The following is a 13,476-nucleotide window of genomic DNA, read 5'->3' as shown; positions in this document are numbered from 1 at the left end:
TACAGTGACACAAATGTGACACAAATCACGTTTTAAAATTGTACAATTTTCTCATAATAATTGAAGCATTTTTTGGCTATACATCTAGTGTACTTTGAATGTTCATCGAGATATGAGCCAGTATCTTATGAAGCATAAACCTACGTAAACTTACTCTCTTAGAATGTAAATCTATGTTTTGTTGATATTTTATCTTTGTTTAATGGAATCTTACTTTCGAGCATTGCATTAAAATTAAAGATATGTACTGGTAATGAAAACCAAAAAAAAAACTTTGACAAAGAAGTGTCACGTATAGATCAATGGTTAAGTGTGTGGTAGTGTATATGTGTTTATTAATACAAACACATCAGTCACAAAGAAAACGAAAGTAAACCACCACACTTTTATATCATACCGGGTATTACTGAGAAGTTATTTATATGATCACGAAGTTAAATTGATTACCAACACTTCCTAGTGAATAAAAAACCTTGTGACAATAACACTTACAAGTAAGAGAAATCTAAATATAGAATATAGCTCAGACCAGCATCTTTATTACGTTATCGTAATTTTATTCATAATTTCACGGCTACCAAAATAACGCGGGGATTTGTAGTCTAAGATTTTTAACAGATTTGAACTCATTTGTCTGTATATAAATATTACTTGTTACGTAAACATTCATTGTTGTCCTCCTGTCCTGAGACGCTGCCACGTAAGTTTGGTAAGAATTGTTGTCCTCCTGTCCTGAGACGCTGCCACGTAAGTTTGGTAAGAATTATGGATGTGTATAGTAGTTACACTTATGTTTTAAGCAATACTATAATATATATTTCTATTATGAATAATTCTTGACATTTCATATATTTGGAAGTTCGGTCATAATTAATCATGGATATTCTTTTAGCGAAGCATAGAATTCGTTTTTTAATTTCGATTGTATATTTTGCTAGAATCAATGCAGATTTGTTGCAATTTTCATTCATCCGTCAAATAAAAAAGAAGATTAATTTAATGCTGATGATATTATTTAAGAATTCGTTTGAAATAAAATATATATGCAATGTTCTAATCAAAAAATAAATAAGACATTTAATTCCTAATTTCATTTCTTAATTGTGACGTCATATTTTCGCGTCATTTACATTTTTTCGACAGGATATGAGAATCAGTTTCTTCTTTAGTTTTTGTACTTCATTATATGAATTCTTCATCTTGTATATATAATAGAATATAGTCCCTACAACTTTATCATTTCGATAACTAAAACCAGGATTTAAGTGCATGCAAAGATATTTCAGTTGTTAGAAAGATAATCTTCTAGAGATATAGAATGACTAGTTACTTGACGTCTGCTATGACAAGCAGCTATCTGATTCGTTATTATATATAGGTGAGATGTGCGATCACCGATTACCATAAAACTTATACCGATATATCAGCATATTGCGGGTTTAATTTGTAAAAACTAAGATAAACGCCATATGGTTGAACCCGTTATAAATAATCATTTCGCACAATTTTATTTAGGGAGGAAATATACATACATGTATTCATACGTCTTTTGTACTTTCCACGAACAGTTGGACGTAGCAGCTCCTGGATAGCAGTTTAACCACTTAATAGATAAGCCATAAATGTTACTCCAACACAAACACATATTTGATAATCTGAATGCCATAATTTGTCTCTGTAATTTCATTTTATTTAAGAGTAAAGCAAGTTTGTTATTTTTTTCAGATATTGGATCACTATGGGAAGTCGAATAATAGCGATACTTTTTCAAAACGAAACATTAAATTCGGAATCCGGATCTTGGGCAGTCTTTGACTTCAGACCTACTGCATCTGGCAAGCGACTGGTAGCTTTTCGGGGCATTGCACCGGAACATCGGGCTGGTGATCAGTTGATCAAGGCATTTAGACAGACAACAGAGAATGACCGGAAATCAGCCCGTCTCCGAAGTTTATGCTACATTGAGAACACAAACGTAGCAGAGAAATACTTGAAGAAATACGGAGGGAAGGCAATAACTTTCATAGAAATTCGTTCAGCTGAAATGGACCGGGTTGCAAAATGTTCGAGTAAAATACGTTCGAGCGACGGACGTTATAAGCGCCATCTCAGTAAAGATGATGTTGTAGTTTTTGAACGGGATCTCGGAGAAAATTTCCAAACCTTTATTGAGCGTGACGGTACCGTCAATAGCAACTGTTGTGGTAAACTACAAGAATTTGTTCATTTCGTTTACAACGAATCTAAAGGACATGAAATTGTGACGGGGTTAAAGGGTGTAGTGACGAAACAGGGTCAAAAGTTCAAACTCACGTCACCATCAATGAACTCGATTGTCAAGAAATATGGACCAGACGACATTGGCGAAAAAGCAATTCTTAACTTTTTCTCTTCACACGTGTGCACGCCCGTTTGTTCGCAATGGCCGAAACCTGTTCTGATGAACCCGTTCAACCGTTTAGAAACAGACAATAAACCCCAGAACTCAAAGACATCTACAGATACGATACGGTGCCAAGATGGCATTCGACCACCTGCCTACGATTCAAAATGGCGCGTTGATTTTGAAAAATTGGGGACATTACCTCTTTTACCAACAGCTCCACCACCGTACGATCAAATCACATGAACTGTAGCACACTCTCTCTCCAACATACAGTGAGCCGCGTGTAATGAGCAGCCTCGCTTTAAATCGTTCTCGGAAAGATGACATCACGTAAACTACTCAGAAGACTTATCTAACCGACTGTTACAGCGTGTAACCTGTGTCATTACATCCAGTGATACCATGTTAAGTTCTGACAGACTGTTGGGTATGAGGACACCTACCCTAGTGGATGCAACTTCTAAAGGAAAGTCGGGAAATGCACTTTCATATATTTTTGGTATAACTTGATTTATTCTAAATATATTACAATACAATTCCTGATTGCATTTACATCAGATGAAACTTATGGAATACAAATATCTATTTTTAGACGCCATCGACTTTATAATAACAATAAAACACCGTGTGTTATATATTTAAAGATTTGACAACTTTCGTTTTCGAATATTAGATTCACTTTGTCAACAGAATAAGCTTTAGCTCGGCCATACTTGAACGTATACACACTGCCTGCGATACAATGAGCTTCAATCCAGTGATACCTGCATGTCGATTGTTATAGACGAAATAAAAAGGCAAAAGTTTGATCAATGTGTTTGTTGTTATTTTACTAATCACACGCACACAGTTACTTTCGATGAAAATGTTAAGTCTCATATAGTAAGAAATGTGTGGCGCGGTAGGCGTGTGGTTCCCGATATATCACAACAAGCCCTCCACATCTGGGTTGCGAGTTTGAATCCCATGTGGGGCAGTTGCCAGATACTGAACGCTGATCTGTGGTTTTCACCGGGTGCTGCGGATTTCCTCCACCAACCTGATACGCCCTTACCTGACCATGAATAAACTGATAGAGAGCCGACGTGAAATAGTCATTTATCTAACATTTATTTACTTTAAAAATATATGAACATTACATATAGATGGAATTTAAATGATAACTGGTTTGTCTGTCTCGCACAATTTGTATTTTTAGGTCACCTGAGACGAAGTCTCAAGTGACCTATTCTAATCGCCTTTTGTCCGTCGTCGTCCGTCGTCTGTCGTCCGTCGTGCGTCGTATGTCCGTAAACAATTTACATTTTCGACTTCTTCTCCAAAACTGCTGAAACAATTTCAATGAAATTTTGCACAAACCTTCTAAGGCATAAGGCCAATCAAAATTGTGAATTATGGGGTACCCACCACCCAGGGGGCTGTGGGAGGGGCCAAAAGGGGGTAAAATTTAGTAAAATTTCAAAAATCTTCTTCTCTACTCACAGATGTGGTAGAATCAAATACTCTTCATAGATAGAAAGGTCTCAAGGCCCTCTACAAAAATTGTGAATTTTATGACCCTGGGGTCTCAGGTTTCCCCCTGGGGAGGGGTTAAAATTACTATAGTGTATATTGGGAAAACACATTTTTGAGCATTATTTGGTCATTTGTAATAGGAAATGAGTCAAATGTTGTCAGAATTATCAGTATGAGATGGCCATTTAATCCTATTAACAAATTTTCTATGACTGACCCCTAGGGGCCTTAGGGGCGGGGTCAAATAGGCTAAAATCTTCTTCTGAAATTCTGGAAATGGTAGAATAAAATACTTTTCATAAATAGAAATGTCTTAAGGTCCTTTACAAAAATTGTGAATAATATGACCCTGGGGTCTCAAGTTTCCCCCTGGGGAGGGGGTCAAGTTTACTATAGTTTAGTAGGGAAACACATTTATGAGCATTTTTTGCTCAATTTTCATTGGAAACGAGACAAACTTGGTTAGAATTATTGGCCTGAGATAGCATTTTAACATCATATCTATATTGGTCCAGGCCGACCCCCTGGGGGCAGAGGGGCGGGACCAAAAATGTCAAATAGGCTACATTTTATAGATGAAAAGGTCTTAAAGTTTGTTTTATAAAAATTGTAAATTAGATGACCCTGGGGTCTCATATTTCCCCTTGGGGGGGTGGGGGGGGGGGGTCAAGTTTACTATAGTTTATATAGGAAAAACACATTAATGAGTATTTGTTGTTAGTGACGTAGAGGGCACCTTCCTTTCCCGGGCACATTGAACGCTGTTTTACAGCTTAGGCCAAGTATATATATTTCTGATGTATATTCTTTTTAATCATCCTTGAAAAATATATTGTGATGTATGCAACCAAAGTTTATGCACAGAATAAAAGTATTTTTGTATTGGATAACTATATTGATGATATGTTTGATAGTTCCATGTAAAATTGCCCCCAATTTGAAAAGTAAAGGATCTTATTGTGATCTACTTGACAATGACACTAGTTATTCCCCCTTGTTTAGCACCAAGATCGTTTTATTTAATATCACATAGACCTGCTGAAGAATAAAGCATCTTTTAACACAGAAAACAAAAGGTTTGAAAACATTCCCAGGTTTAACTTCGGTTATAAAACAAAAGTTATTGACGTCTTTCTATAATATATATTATTATACCTCAAGTGAGAATCCTGCATTCTTATTGGTCGAGAGATATTTGGTATTTTACACTATCACACGGCAGATAACATTAGAACAATAGGAAACAATAGACACGTTCGTAGCAACCCCCTAGCAACGGGCGATAGTGTATTTTTGACAGTGTAAAATATTAACCGCCCGGAAAAGATGCGCACTCGTTTCTTTTTTCGACGCCATCTTTGTTTTTTTACTATTTAGTAATAGTTTTGCATAACTAGTCTGTTTATTGATTTTTTTTTCAAATTAAGGACGGAGCTTTCCGTTTACGCCTTTTCGCTTACCGTCCAAGCGCTATATGTTGGATTTTATGAACCCGTCGGTGATTATTTGAACGGAAGACATGCGATTTTAAGCGTCTTCTTGACGTTGCTAATGTTGTAAATAGACGACGGGACGAAACCAAAATCCATTGAGATTCAATTAAACGTTAAGATTATAACAAACACAGGAGACATGACCACAAGAATTTTCACTACATGCTTATTGTGAGTATTCTTTTTCATAATGCAGTGATAGTTAGTGCTACTGAGTAGAAGCTGGTATGCTATTCTACTGCCGACGGTGACTGTTCGACTTTTGATAAAATCAGTAAAAATGTTTCAATAGATTGCAAACACTTGAAAACTAGTTTTGTTTCTAGACTTTCGGTATAATAAAATAAATACTACCTGCATTAGAGGGTGACAGTGCCTAGTGTCACCCTCTAATACAGGTAGTATTTATATAATATTAAATAAACGTCCCTTACACTGTACCTTTTTTTCTAATCAAACTGGCCAATTTGTTTTCTGTCGATTTGATCCTCACAGACCCAAATCGGCCCCGCTTTGTCTTTCAGTACCTTGAAATGATTATATAAGCCCTGTATTTAGGAAAAAGACAATGGAAAATTGATCTTCCCTAAATTAGCCAACATAATATATCAGCTATTATCTTTGGTTCACATTACACAATAGCTTCGTCAGATTTGATATGGGGTGTGCAATGAATACGTAATGCTGTAGACCCCTGCCAATGTTATACCGTAGGATATATTTGGAATAATGCCTTAGAAAAAAGCTCGAGAGATTCTTCACTGACTCTGTCATTTTTATTTTTTAACTGAAAATCTTATGACTTAACAGTTGTATATCTTTTAACATCAACTAATTATTTTATTCGTTAAATAACGTCATACATATATAAACTTTTCTTCATATCTCCCCCTTTTGAGGCCCTATTATTTGATCAGTATCACGATAACAACACATGGTGTAGGGCGTTAGTTACACACCGGCATCATACCACTGGTAAGCGGTGAACAGGCCAGTAAAGATGGAAAACATTCCACGTAAGTTGATATCTATGAATCAATAAAGGACCTTAAATGAGTGTTCATTTCACATAAACTTTTACAAAACGAGTCTTAAAAAGTTTCTATTTTTGCGAGCCATGGGGAGCAACAGTATAAACTTCCAGACGAATTTAATAAAATATCATCTGAAATGAGCACAATTTTAAGATAGTTTTATTAAATAACTACAACAACCTACATTTCAAAGAATTTCACGCCAAAATGGTCTGAACAATCTAGTGGTGGCGATCATTTTGTCAGTTATATTACACTAGTAACTTATGCAAAATATCAAACTGACAACATCACTGGATATCGGGCGAATTATGTGATAAAAATATGTTCTTATTTTTAATTTAATTCATTTTTAAATAAGTGTATAAAATTACCGACACATTGGTTAGGTATCAAGCATTAAGTATCAGGCATGTAAATTAGACACATATTGATCAAACATTGATAACGTTTAAGCGAAATTAAAGAAATGGTAAGAAACAAAATAAATTTGCATAAACGTCTCTTGTTGGTACAGTGTGTATGTATGTCTGAAGACACGGAGAATCTGGCTAAATTCATTTGAATTTGAAAGGCACATGTCCATTAAAACAATACTTATCAACTTTATTTTTTTAAAACAAATCTGTGTTGTGAAGAAATGTCACTTAAGTCGAATTTTTAACTATATTTTGTTTGATCATGCTGGCTTGATCGATTTGTAAAACATGAACTACTTAATCATGATCACGACATACGGCCAAACTTGTTCATGACTGTTTAACAAGCATTTCAGTTATATTTTCCATTTCTTTTTTGATAGTGTGGCTTTTGTTCATATATAGTGAATGTCTTATATTGAACGATCAGAAAACTTGATCAGAGAACAGTGAATAGTCGGGCAAGGATGGCTAAAGTCGGTAAAAATGGTGTGAATGTATCCAGTATAATTTCTTATGAAATGGAAAAATAAAATCTCTCGTCAAAATCTGTCTGCGTACGAAGAAATTAATTTAAAGTATGAAATTCTAAAACGTCCTCCCGGCATTTCCACGCAGCCTCGCTTTCAATGCTTTCAACTTTTCTTTACTTTAATGGTCAGAACTGGGAAACTAAGCAGAACTTGACCGTCGTATTAATATGTGAGAACTTTTGGAAGGCCAATGAACGCATTTAGACTGGTTTTCTTTGCCCGACTATTCACTTTAAGCCAGAGTAGCACCTGTTTGTACTATTGCTATGGCGCGTTTGACAATTTCACGTTTTACTGTTATCTGTTGTTTTAATGTTTTGAATAATTAAGATCGCATGTACACAACCTTTCGCTGACATAACCTCATCCTCGATATTCCAGGGGTTCCGATCACTTACGATCTCTACACCCCTGGACTATCTCATAGTGAAATTGAAGGCAGTTCAGCGGAAAACATTTGACCAATCACAGGCCAGCAAAGATTTCCTTTGAAGACTACGGAGAGAGCGACGCCTAACATCAAAGTCACAAAGTCGACCACAGTGTACCGTTATACGGCTCTTTTGATGTACATCAAATGACTGAATTATCTGTTCTGTTCTGTTGCCCCCAGTTTTACTATGAGATAGTCCAGGGGTGTAGAGATCGTAAGTGATCGGAAGCCCTGGAATATCGAGGATGACATAACCTTTGCAGTCAACGTTGCAAGTACATTTGAACCAGAAATTAAATATACGAACTGTATATAGAGGTAAAGTGTTCTAATTACTGGTTTAAGTTAATTTGTTATTGATCAGGCCTGAACTTGACATATTTGATATGAACACAGATGAATATTTTGATTGTTATCAATGTTAATTGCACATTGTTACAAAACTAGTGTAACACCGACGTAACAAGTTAAATGTTTTGTTAAAGATTTTATTATATTAGGATACATGCCAATTAATCAGAAATTATTAAAATTTATTCATTGGAAATCAAACAAAAGATTGATTGTAACTGTGAAAAAAAAAATCGTGTCACCTCATTGTATCATTGTACCAACTAATTCGGTTACTAAAATGAGTTTTTTTTTGGGGATTGATTATGTCATTATATCCGTTCTTTATAGTCGTCTAACGAAAATAAACAATAGCAGTTTGAAAATCTGATATTAAATTTTATTTTTGCTTAGTAATTTGGATAGAGATAATACACTATTGAATTTGCTTTTTCCAGTTGGCATTTATTATTTAAATAGTTGAATGAACCCAAAACAAAGATCAAATTATGATTATTATCATCAAAACATTTTTGTTACGTGAACAAATGCATCTAGTATTAATATAATATTCATTACTATGTAATCACACACTTTTGGGGTGTTAACATAATCTTCGTTACCATGTAATCACACACTTTTGGGGTGTTAACATAACGTTCATGACCATGTAATCACACCCTTTTGGGGAGAAATTAATCAATTTCACAGGATTTATTTATTCATGAGGTAATGCGCCCCCTTTCTCTTGGTGAAGATCACAATTTTTTACCAAAATAATGAAAATTTACATCAATTCTCTACCTTGAAACAGTCGCCTTTGTCACTGACCTTATTTCGAAGGTTAATTTAATACCTTCATATATTCATATTAACTATAATTAATAACAAAAGCACTTGTGCATTAATAAATATTTAATTCCAGATTCCCTAATCTGATTTCAAGAGGAATTCAAGAGACGAACAAGGAATCGAGAGTTCTACCCTTTTTATACCTTGGTTGCTATTTTCTACATTATCTACTTCCCCTTTAACACATTTCCTACTGAATCTGCTGTACCTGCAGTATTTTTCAAGGCGTTTCCAATTTGAAGTCTCGCTTACTTCACTTGGCAAAATATCCACGAGGCTGAAAAATATACCACGATTTCAACTCACCTCCGTTCAAAATTTGTGACACTGGGGTTGATAATGTCAAGTATTGGGGACGTTTTCTTGGTGATAAGTGACATTTGTTTTTCATTCCTGGAATGATATCATTAATGATAGCACATGTGCTTTATTTTCACGCCTTTTGAGTCGATGATGTGCCAGAGAGTAAGACAAAAACAGTGTACGCCTTAGCAGGAGTATCTTTATTTTTCCTTCTCTCTGTTTCTATAAATAGCTTGGTGACGACGTCGTTGATTTGTGTTTACCTTTCACAGATCTGCACCGTGGATGAAGAGCGCAGGCGCGGTATGAACAGGATATGACGTTTGCATCACTGTTTGGCTGCGTCGGCTATATTTTCTTCATGTTCTCCGACGCCATGCTTGCGATCTCTAGATGGAAGCTTCACGTTCCATTGCACGAGTTTATTGTGATGACGTCATATTATATAGCTCAGTTTTGCATTGCCTGTAGCACACATTCAGATTTGCAGCCAGACAAATACCAATATGTGTAGGTAACACATTGAGTACTTTACACGACCTCTGAGATATGTGATTGACACATAAGTAGACAATTAAAAGGAGTGAAATAGTGTTTCAGGTACTAGTATTAGAGGGACAACCTACCAAATCAAAATATAGCTAGGAAAAAAGGCTCCTGTGTATAGAAGATTGAGCCCAAGATATACTTTGGTCCAGGTCACTGGTTGGCCATTCCCAATATCCACCCCAAGTATGTGAAAGACAGATACGAAATGTAGTTTGATGATTTGTGCGCATTAAAAAGAATAACGGTACACTAAGTGGCTTTGAAGTTGGGTTTCGGTATTTATCAATCCTCAAATGATGTAGGCCTGTATAGGTCAGTTTTATATGACTGGGTTCTAATATAGTAAGACCGATAATAACCCCTGGACTATTGAAGATGCTGTTTTGGCTGGTTAGTAATTATAAATGTAAAACAGATTTCTGACATGTAATCATCCCTAAGTAGTAACGATATACATTTGGAAAGTCATATTTAAAATACCAATATCATTAGTTAATGAATATGTAAAAAAAAATAGATTTTCAGAATATTTGCAATGCAGAATGCGTCTTACTTCAGCAAGGCTACCCTGTTAGGAGCTTGAGCTGAAGAACTCTTTTTATCTAGTGTTATATGATAACCTAGACATTGTGGTATATTTACTTTGATGATACCGTCGGGACTGGTTAATGCTTAGCCCATTTTAAGACATTATTATTATGTTATGTAAATACTTTCATTATTACTGAAATGTAATAGGTTGTATTAGTAAACAGGTATCCTCGTATGAGTTTGTATACATAAAATAAGAAAAAAAACCAAGACGCTGAATAATGATTTTGCCACTGTTGTTTTTGCGAATTGTGAGGATTTTCCATTAGTTTTATGAAAATATTTTATTTTTATGATAGCAAAGCATGAAATGATTATATGTGTTTGTTATGATATATTTTATTATTAATGAATTAATTTTGTGCGGTTAATTGCTCTTTTTTAATAAACAAAAGAAAAGTGAACAAAATATTGAATAAATGTTGCATTGCTGGTATTCTGTCGTGATTATTACATGTAAGTGCTCCATATCAAATGTATTTTAGTGGTGAATAAGTTACGTATTGCGTACTGATACCTAGTTGTCTCCCTTTTACCTCATGATACACTACATGGTGTTATTTTAAGGTACATGTAGTTACTGACAACAGGATGCATTCGAATTTCTACTCTACCAATATTTTCTTCTCAATATTTGAAGGTATCAGATTATGAAATAGGCTATTTTTGTATCTAAATCATGTATCTTTAAATTATCTCGGACCATAGATCTTTAAAGTTATACGTGCCGTATTTTTCATACTCACGAATCAAGCTAAGCTTTATAGAATTTCTGAAGCATCTGAAGCCATTTAAATGATTTTCATGATTTAATTCATCAAAACTTACGGTTTTCACTTGATTAACAAAGAAAAAATAACAAGTCAAATGTTCGTCAAGTTTCGGCACATACAACTTTAAACATCCCATGCATGCGTCTAACCATCATCGATATTCCAGGAGTTACTATCACTGTCGTTATGTCCACCATGATAGTTACCTCTGGAATAAAATTTCACATTTACTCGCCTTCGATTGTCAGTACTTTTTGAACTGATGAGTGCTAGGCAGACGTGTCAGAAATGTTAGCCTCTATTTCTCAAAGGTGCTCCTTCCCCTGAAGGTGTTTTTTACGGTGGAGTAAATGACTATTAATAGAATTTAAAATCCCAATAGTATTCAATGAACTTGATTTTCTTACATTCATGTTATTTAAAGATTGGTGTCACAAACACTTTAATGCTTCCGCATACACAGTTCAGTACTTTTCCACTTAGAACTCAAATTTACACAACAAAACAACCGAAAACATTTTGAACAGTCATGATACCAGTAACGATAGCAGGGCTGCAGCAGTCATATGCTTAGACACATGTGATTTTGTTAATCCACCTGCACAGTAGTTTGACTGTCACGGCTGATTGAATGGTTTATTGTTATAACCAGGTAAGTATTTGGGACTTAATGCTATGGTTTTACTGGTGTACTTGTATATTTCAGTGTAATGCACACAGCGCTATCTGTTATATGTATGTTAAATGATATCATGTTCTCTGTTATATGGATATTTGTATGTCAAAATGATACATTGTAAAACACATTTGTTAATCTATATTGCGTACCTCAAACGGCATTATGAAATATATAGTATATTTTGATTTCAGAAATAAAGCGCTCCTAAATGGGGGACTCTCTCGGTACCTTATTTGAAAATGAAACCTTGAGCTCAGAGCATGGTCCATACGCTGTATTTGATATATTACCCTTTAGTTCCGGCGACAGAGTCGTGGCATTCAAAGGAATCATTACACAACCATTGGCGAAAGATCACGTTATTAAAATATTCCGAGCGAAAACTGCTAGAGATTTGGAATCATCATATCGCCGATGCTCGCATTACGTGAAGAGTAGAGACATTGCCTGTGAATATATACAGAGGTATGGGAAATCAAAAATGCAATTTGTCAGTGTTCATTCGGCAGAAATGGACAGGGTGTCAGTGTTTTCAAGAAACATCCGGTCCAGCGACAGACGACATAAACGCCGTGTAAGTGAAAAAGACGTCGTCGTTTTTGAGGAATATCTCGGAGAAAATTTCCAAACCTTTATTGAGCGTGACGGTACCGTCAATAACAACTGTTGTGATACACTACAAGAATTTGTTCATTTCGTTTACAACGAATCTAAAGGCCAGGAAATTGTGACGGGGTTAAAGGGTGTAGTGACGAAACAGGGTCAAAAGTTTAAACTGACGTCACCTTCAATGAACTCTGTTGGCAATAAATATGGACCGGATGATTTAGGAGAAAAAGCAATGTTTAATTTTTTCTGCTCTCATGTGTGCACTGCTGTTTGTTGTCAGTTGCCGAAACCTTCTCTGTTACATCCATTTGATGGCCTTGAGCTACTCAGCAAACAACAGAATAACACCTCGACTATGCAACTCAGAAAGGACATGCCACCTAAGTACGATTCGAAATGGCGGATTGATTTTGAAAATTCCTACTCCTTTCCGCCACGATTGGAGCCCTCTGCACCACCTTCATATGAGTGTGTTACCTGACAGTTGGTAGAATGAGGTTCCCCATAAACGTATTCTTCTAGTCACAAGTCATTTACAAGATATTCCATTATGTGCTTTGTTAGTATAACAAGAAACATACTGCCTTATTTTAATAAGACAGAGGTGATGTGTATTCGTATCGATCACGTTAACTGTCATAAGAATGGTATCTGATTTCTAAAAACCCAACGATAGTGACTTAATGTAACACAAATGATATTGCTACAGTTAACAAAACGTAATAGGCGATATGCCAAACATCTGAATACGCTGTGCTAGTAACATAATCCAAAAAATTGTCGTCGAGTCTTGTCTGACATACCAGGAATATTCCAAAACTTTCCTGTTATACAAATAGACACATGTGTAATATTTTGTAACACCACTATATGCAATAAATTTCTACTAAATGTATGTAAATTATTGTACACCGTTTGATTAATCTTTTTTAATTATATATAAAAAGCAGACAGAACTCTTATGTGTTTGATTTCAT

The 13,476-nt window shown here is 35.2% G+C and overlaps 2 protein-coding genes across 3 annotated transcripts; both read left to right on the top strand.

Moving 5' to 3' along the window:
• Positions 1–646: 646 nt before the first annotated feature.
• On the top strand, positions 647–3,195 carry LOC138316308 (uncharacterized). Of its 2 annotated transcripts, none has more exons than XM_069257959.1 (2): positions 647–747; positions 1,726–3,195. In XM_069257959.1, exon 2 carries the CDS (start codon positions 1,739–1,741, stop codon positions 2,627–2,629), a length of 891 nt encoding a protein of 296 aa, XP_069114060.1. In that variant the 5' UTR covers positions 647–747; positions 1,726–1,738; the 3' UTR covers positions 2,630–3,195. The 2 variants fall into 2 exon arrangements, with proteins under 2 accessions (XP_069114060.1, XP_069114059.1); XM_069257958.1 differs by having other exon boundaries at positions 648–756.
• An 8,388-nt stretch (positions 3,196–11,583) lies between these two features.
• On the top strand, positions 11,584–13,455 carry LOC138316305 (alpha-protein kinase vwkA-like). Its single transcript, XM_069257951.1, has 2 exons — positions 11,584–11,863; positions 12,082–13,455. Exon 2 carries the CDS (start codon positions 12,099–12,101, stop codon positions 12,978–12,980), a length of 882 nt encoding a protein of 293 aa, XP_069114052.1. The 5' UTR covers positions 11,584–11,863; positions 12,082–12,098; the 3' UTR covers positions 12,981–13,455.
• Positions 13,456–13,476: the final 21 nt, after the last annotated feature.

This window comes from Argopecten irradians, chromosome 2 (assembly GCF_041381155.1).
Source record: "Argopecten irradians isolate NY chromosome 2, Ai_NY, whole genome shotgun sequence".
Taxonomy (NCBI): Eukaryota; Metazoa; Mollusca; class Bivalvia; order Pectinida; family Pectinidae; genus Argopecten; species Argopecten irradians.
The sequence above is the reverse complement of the archived record's forward strand: the minus strand, read 5'-3'. Positions and strand labels throughout refer to the sequence as shown.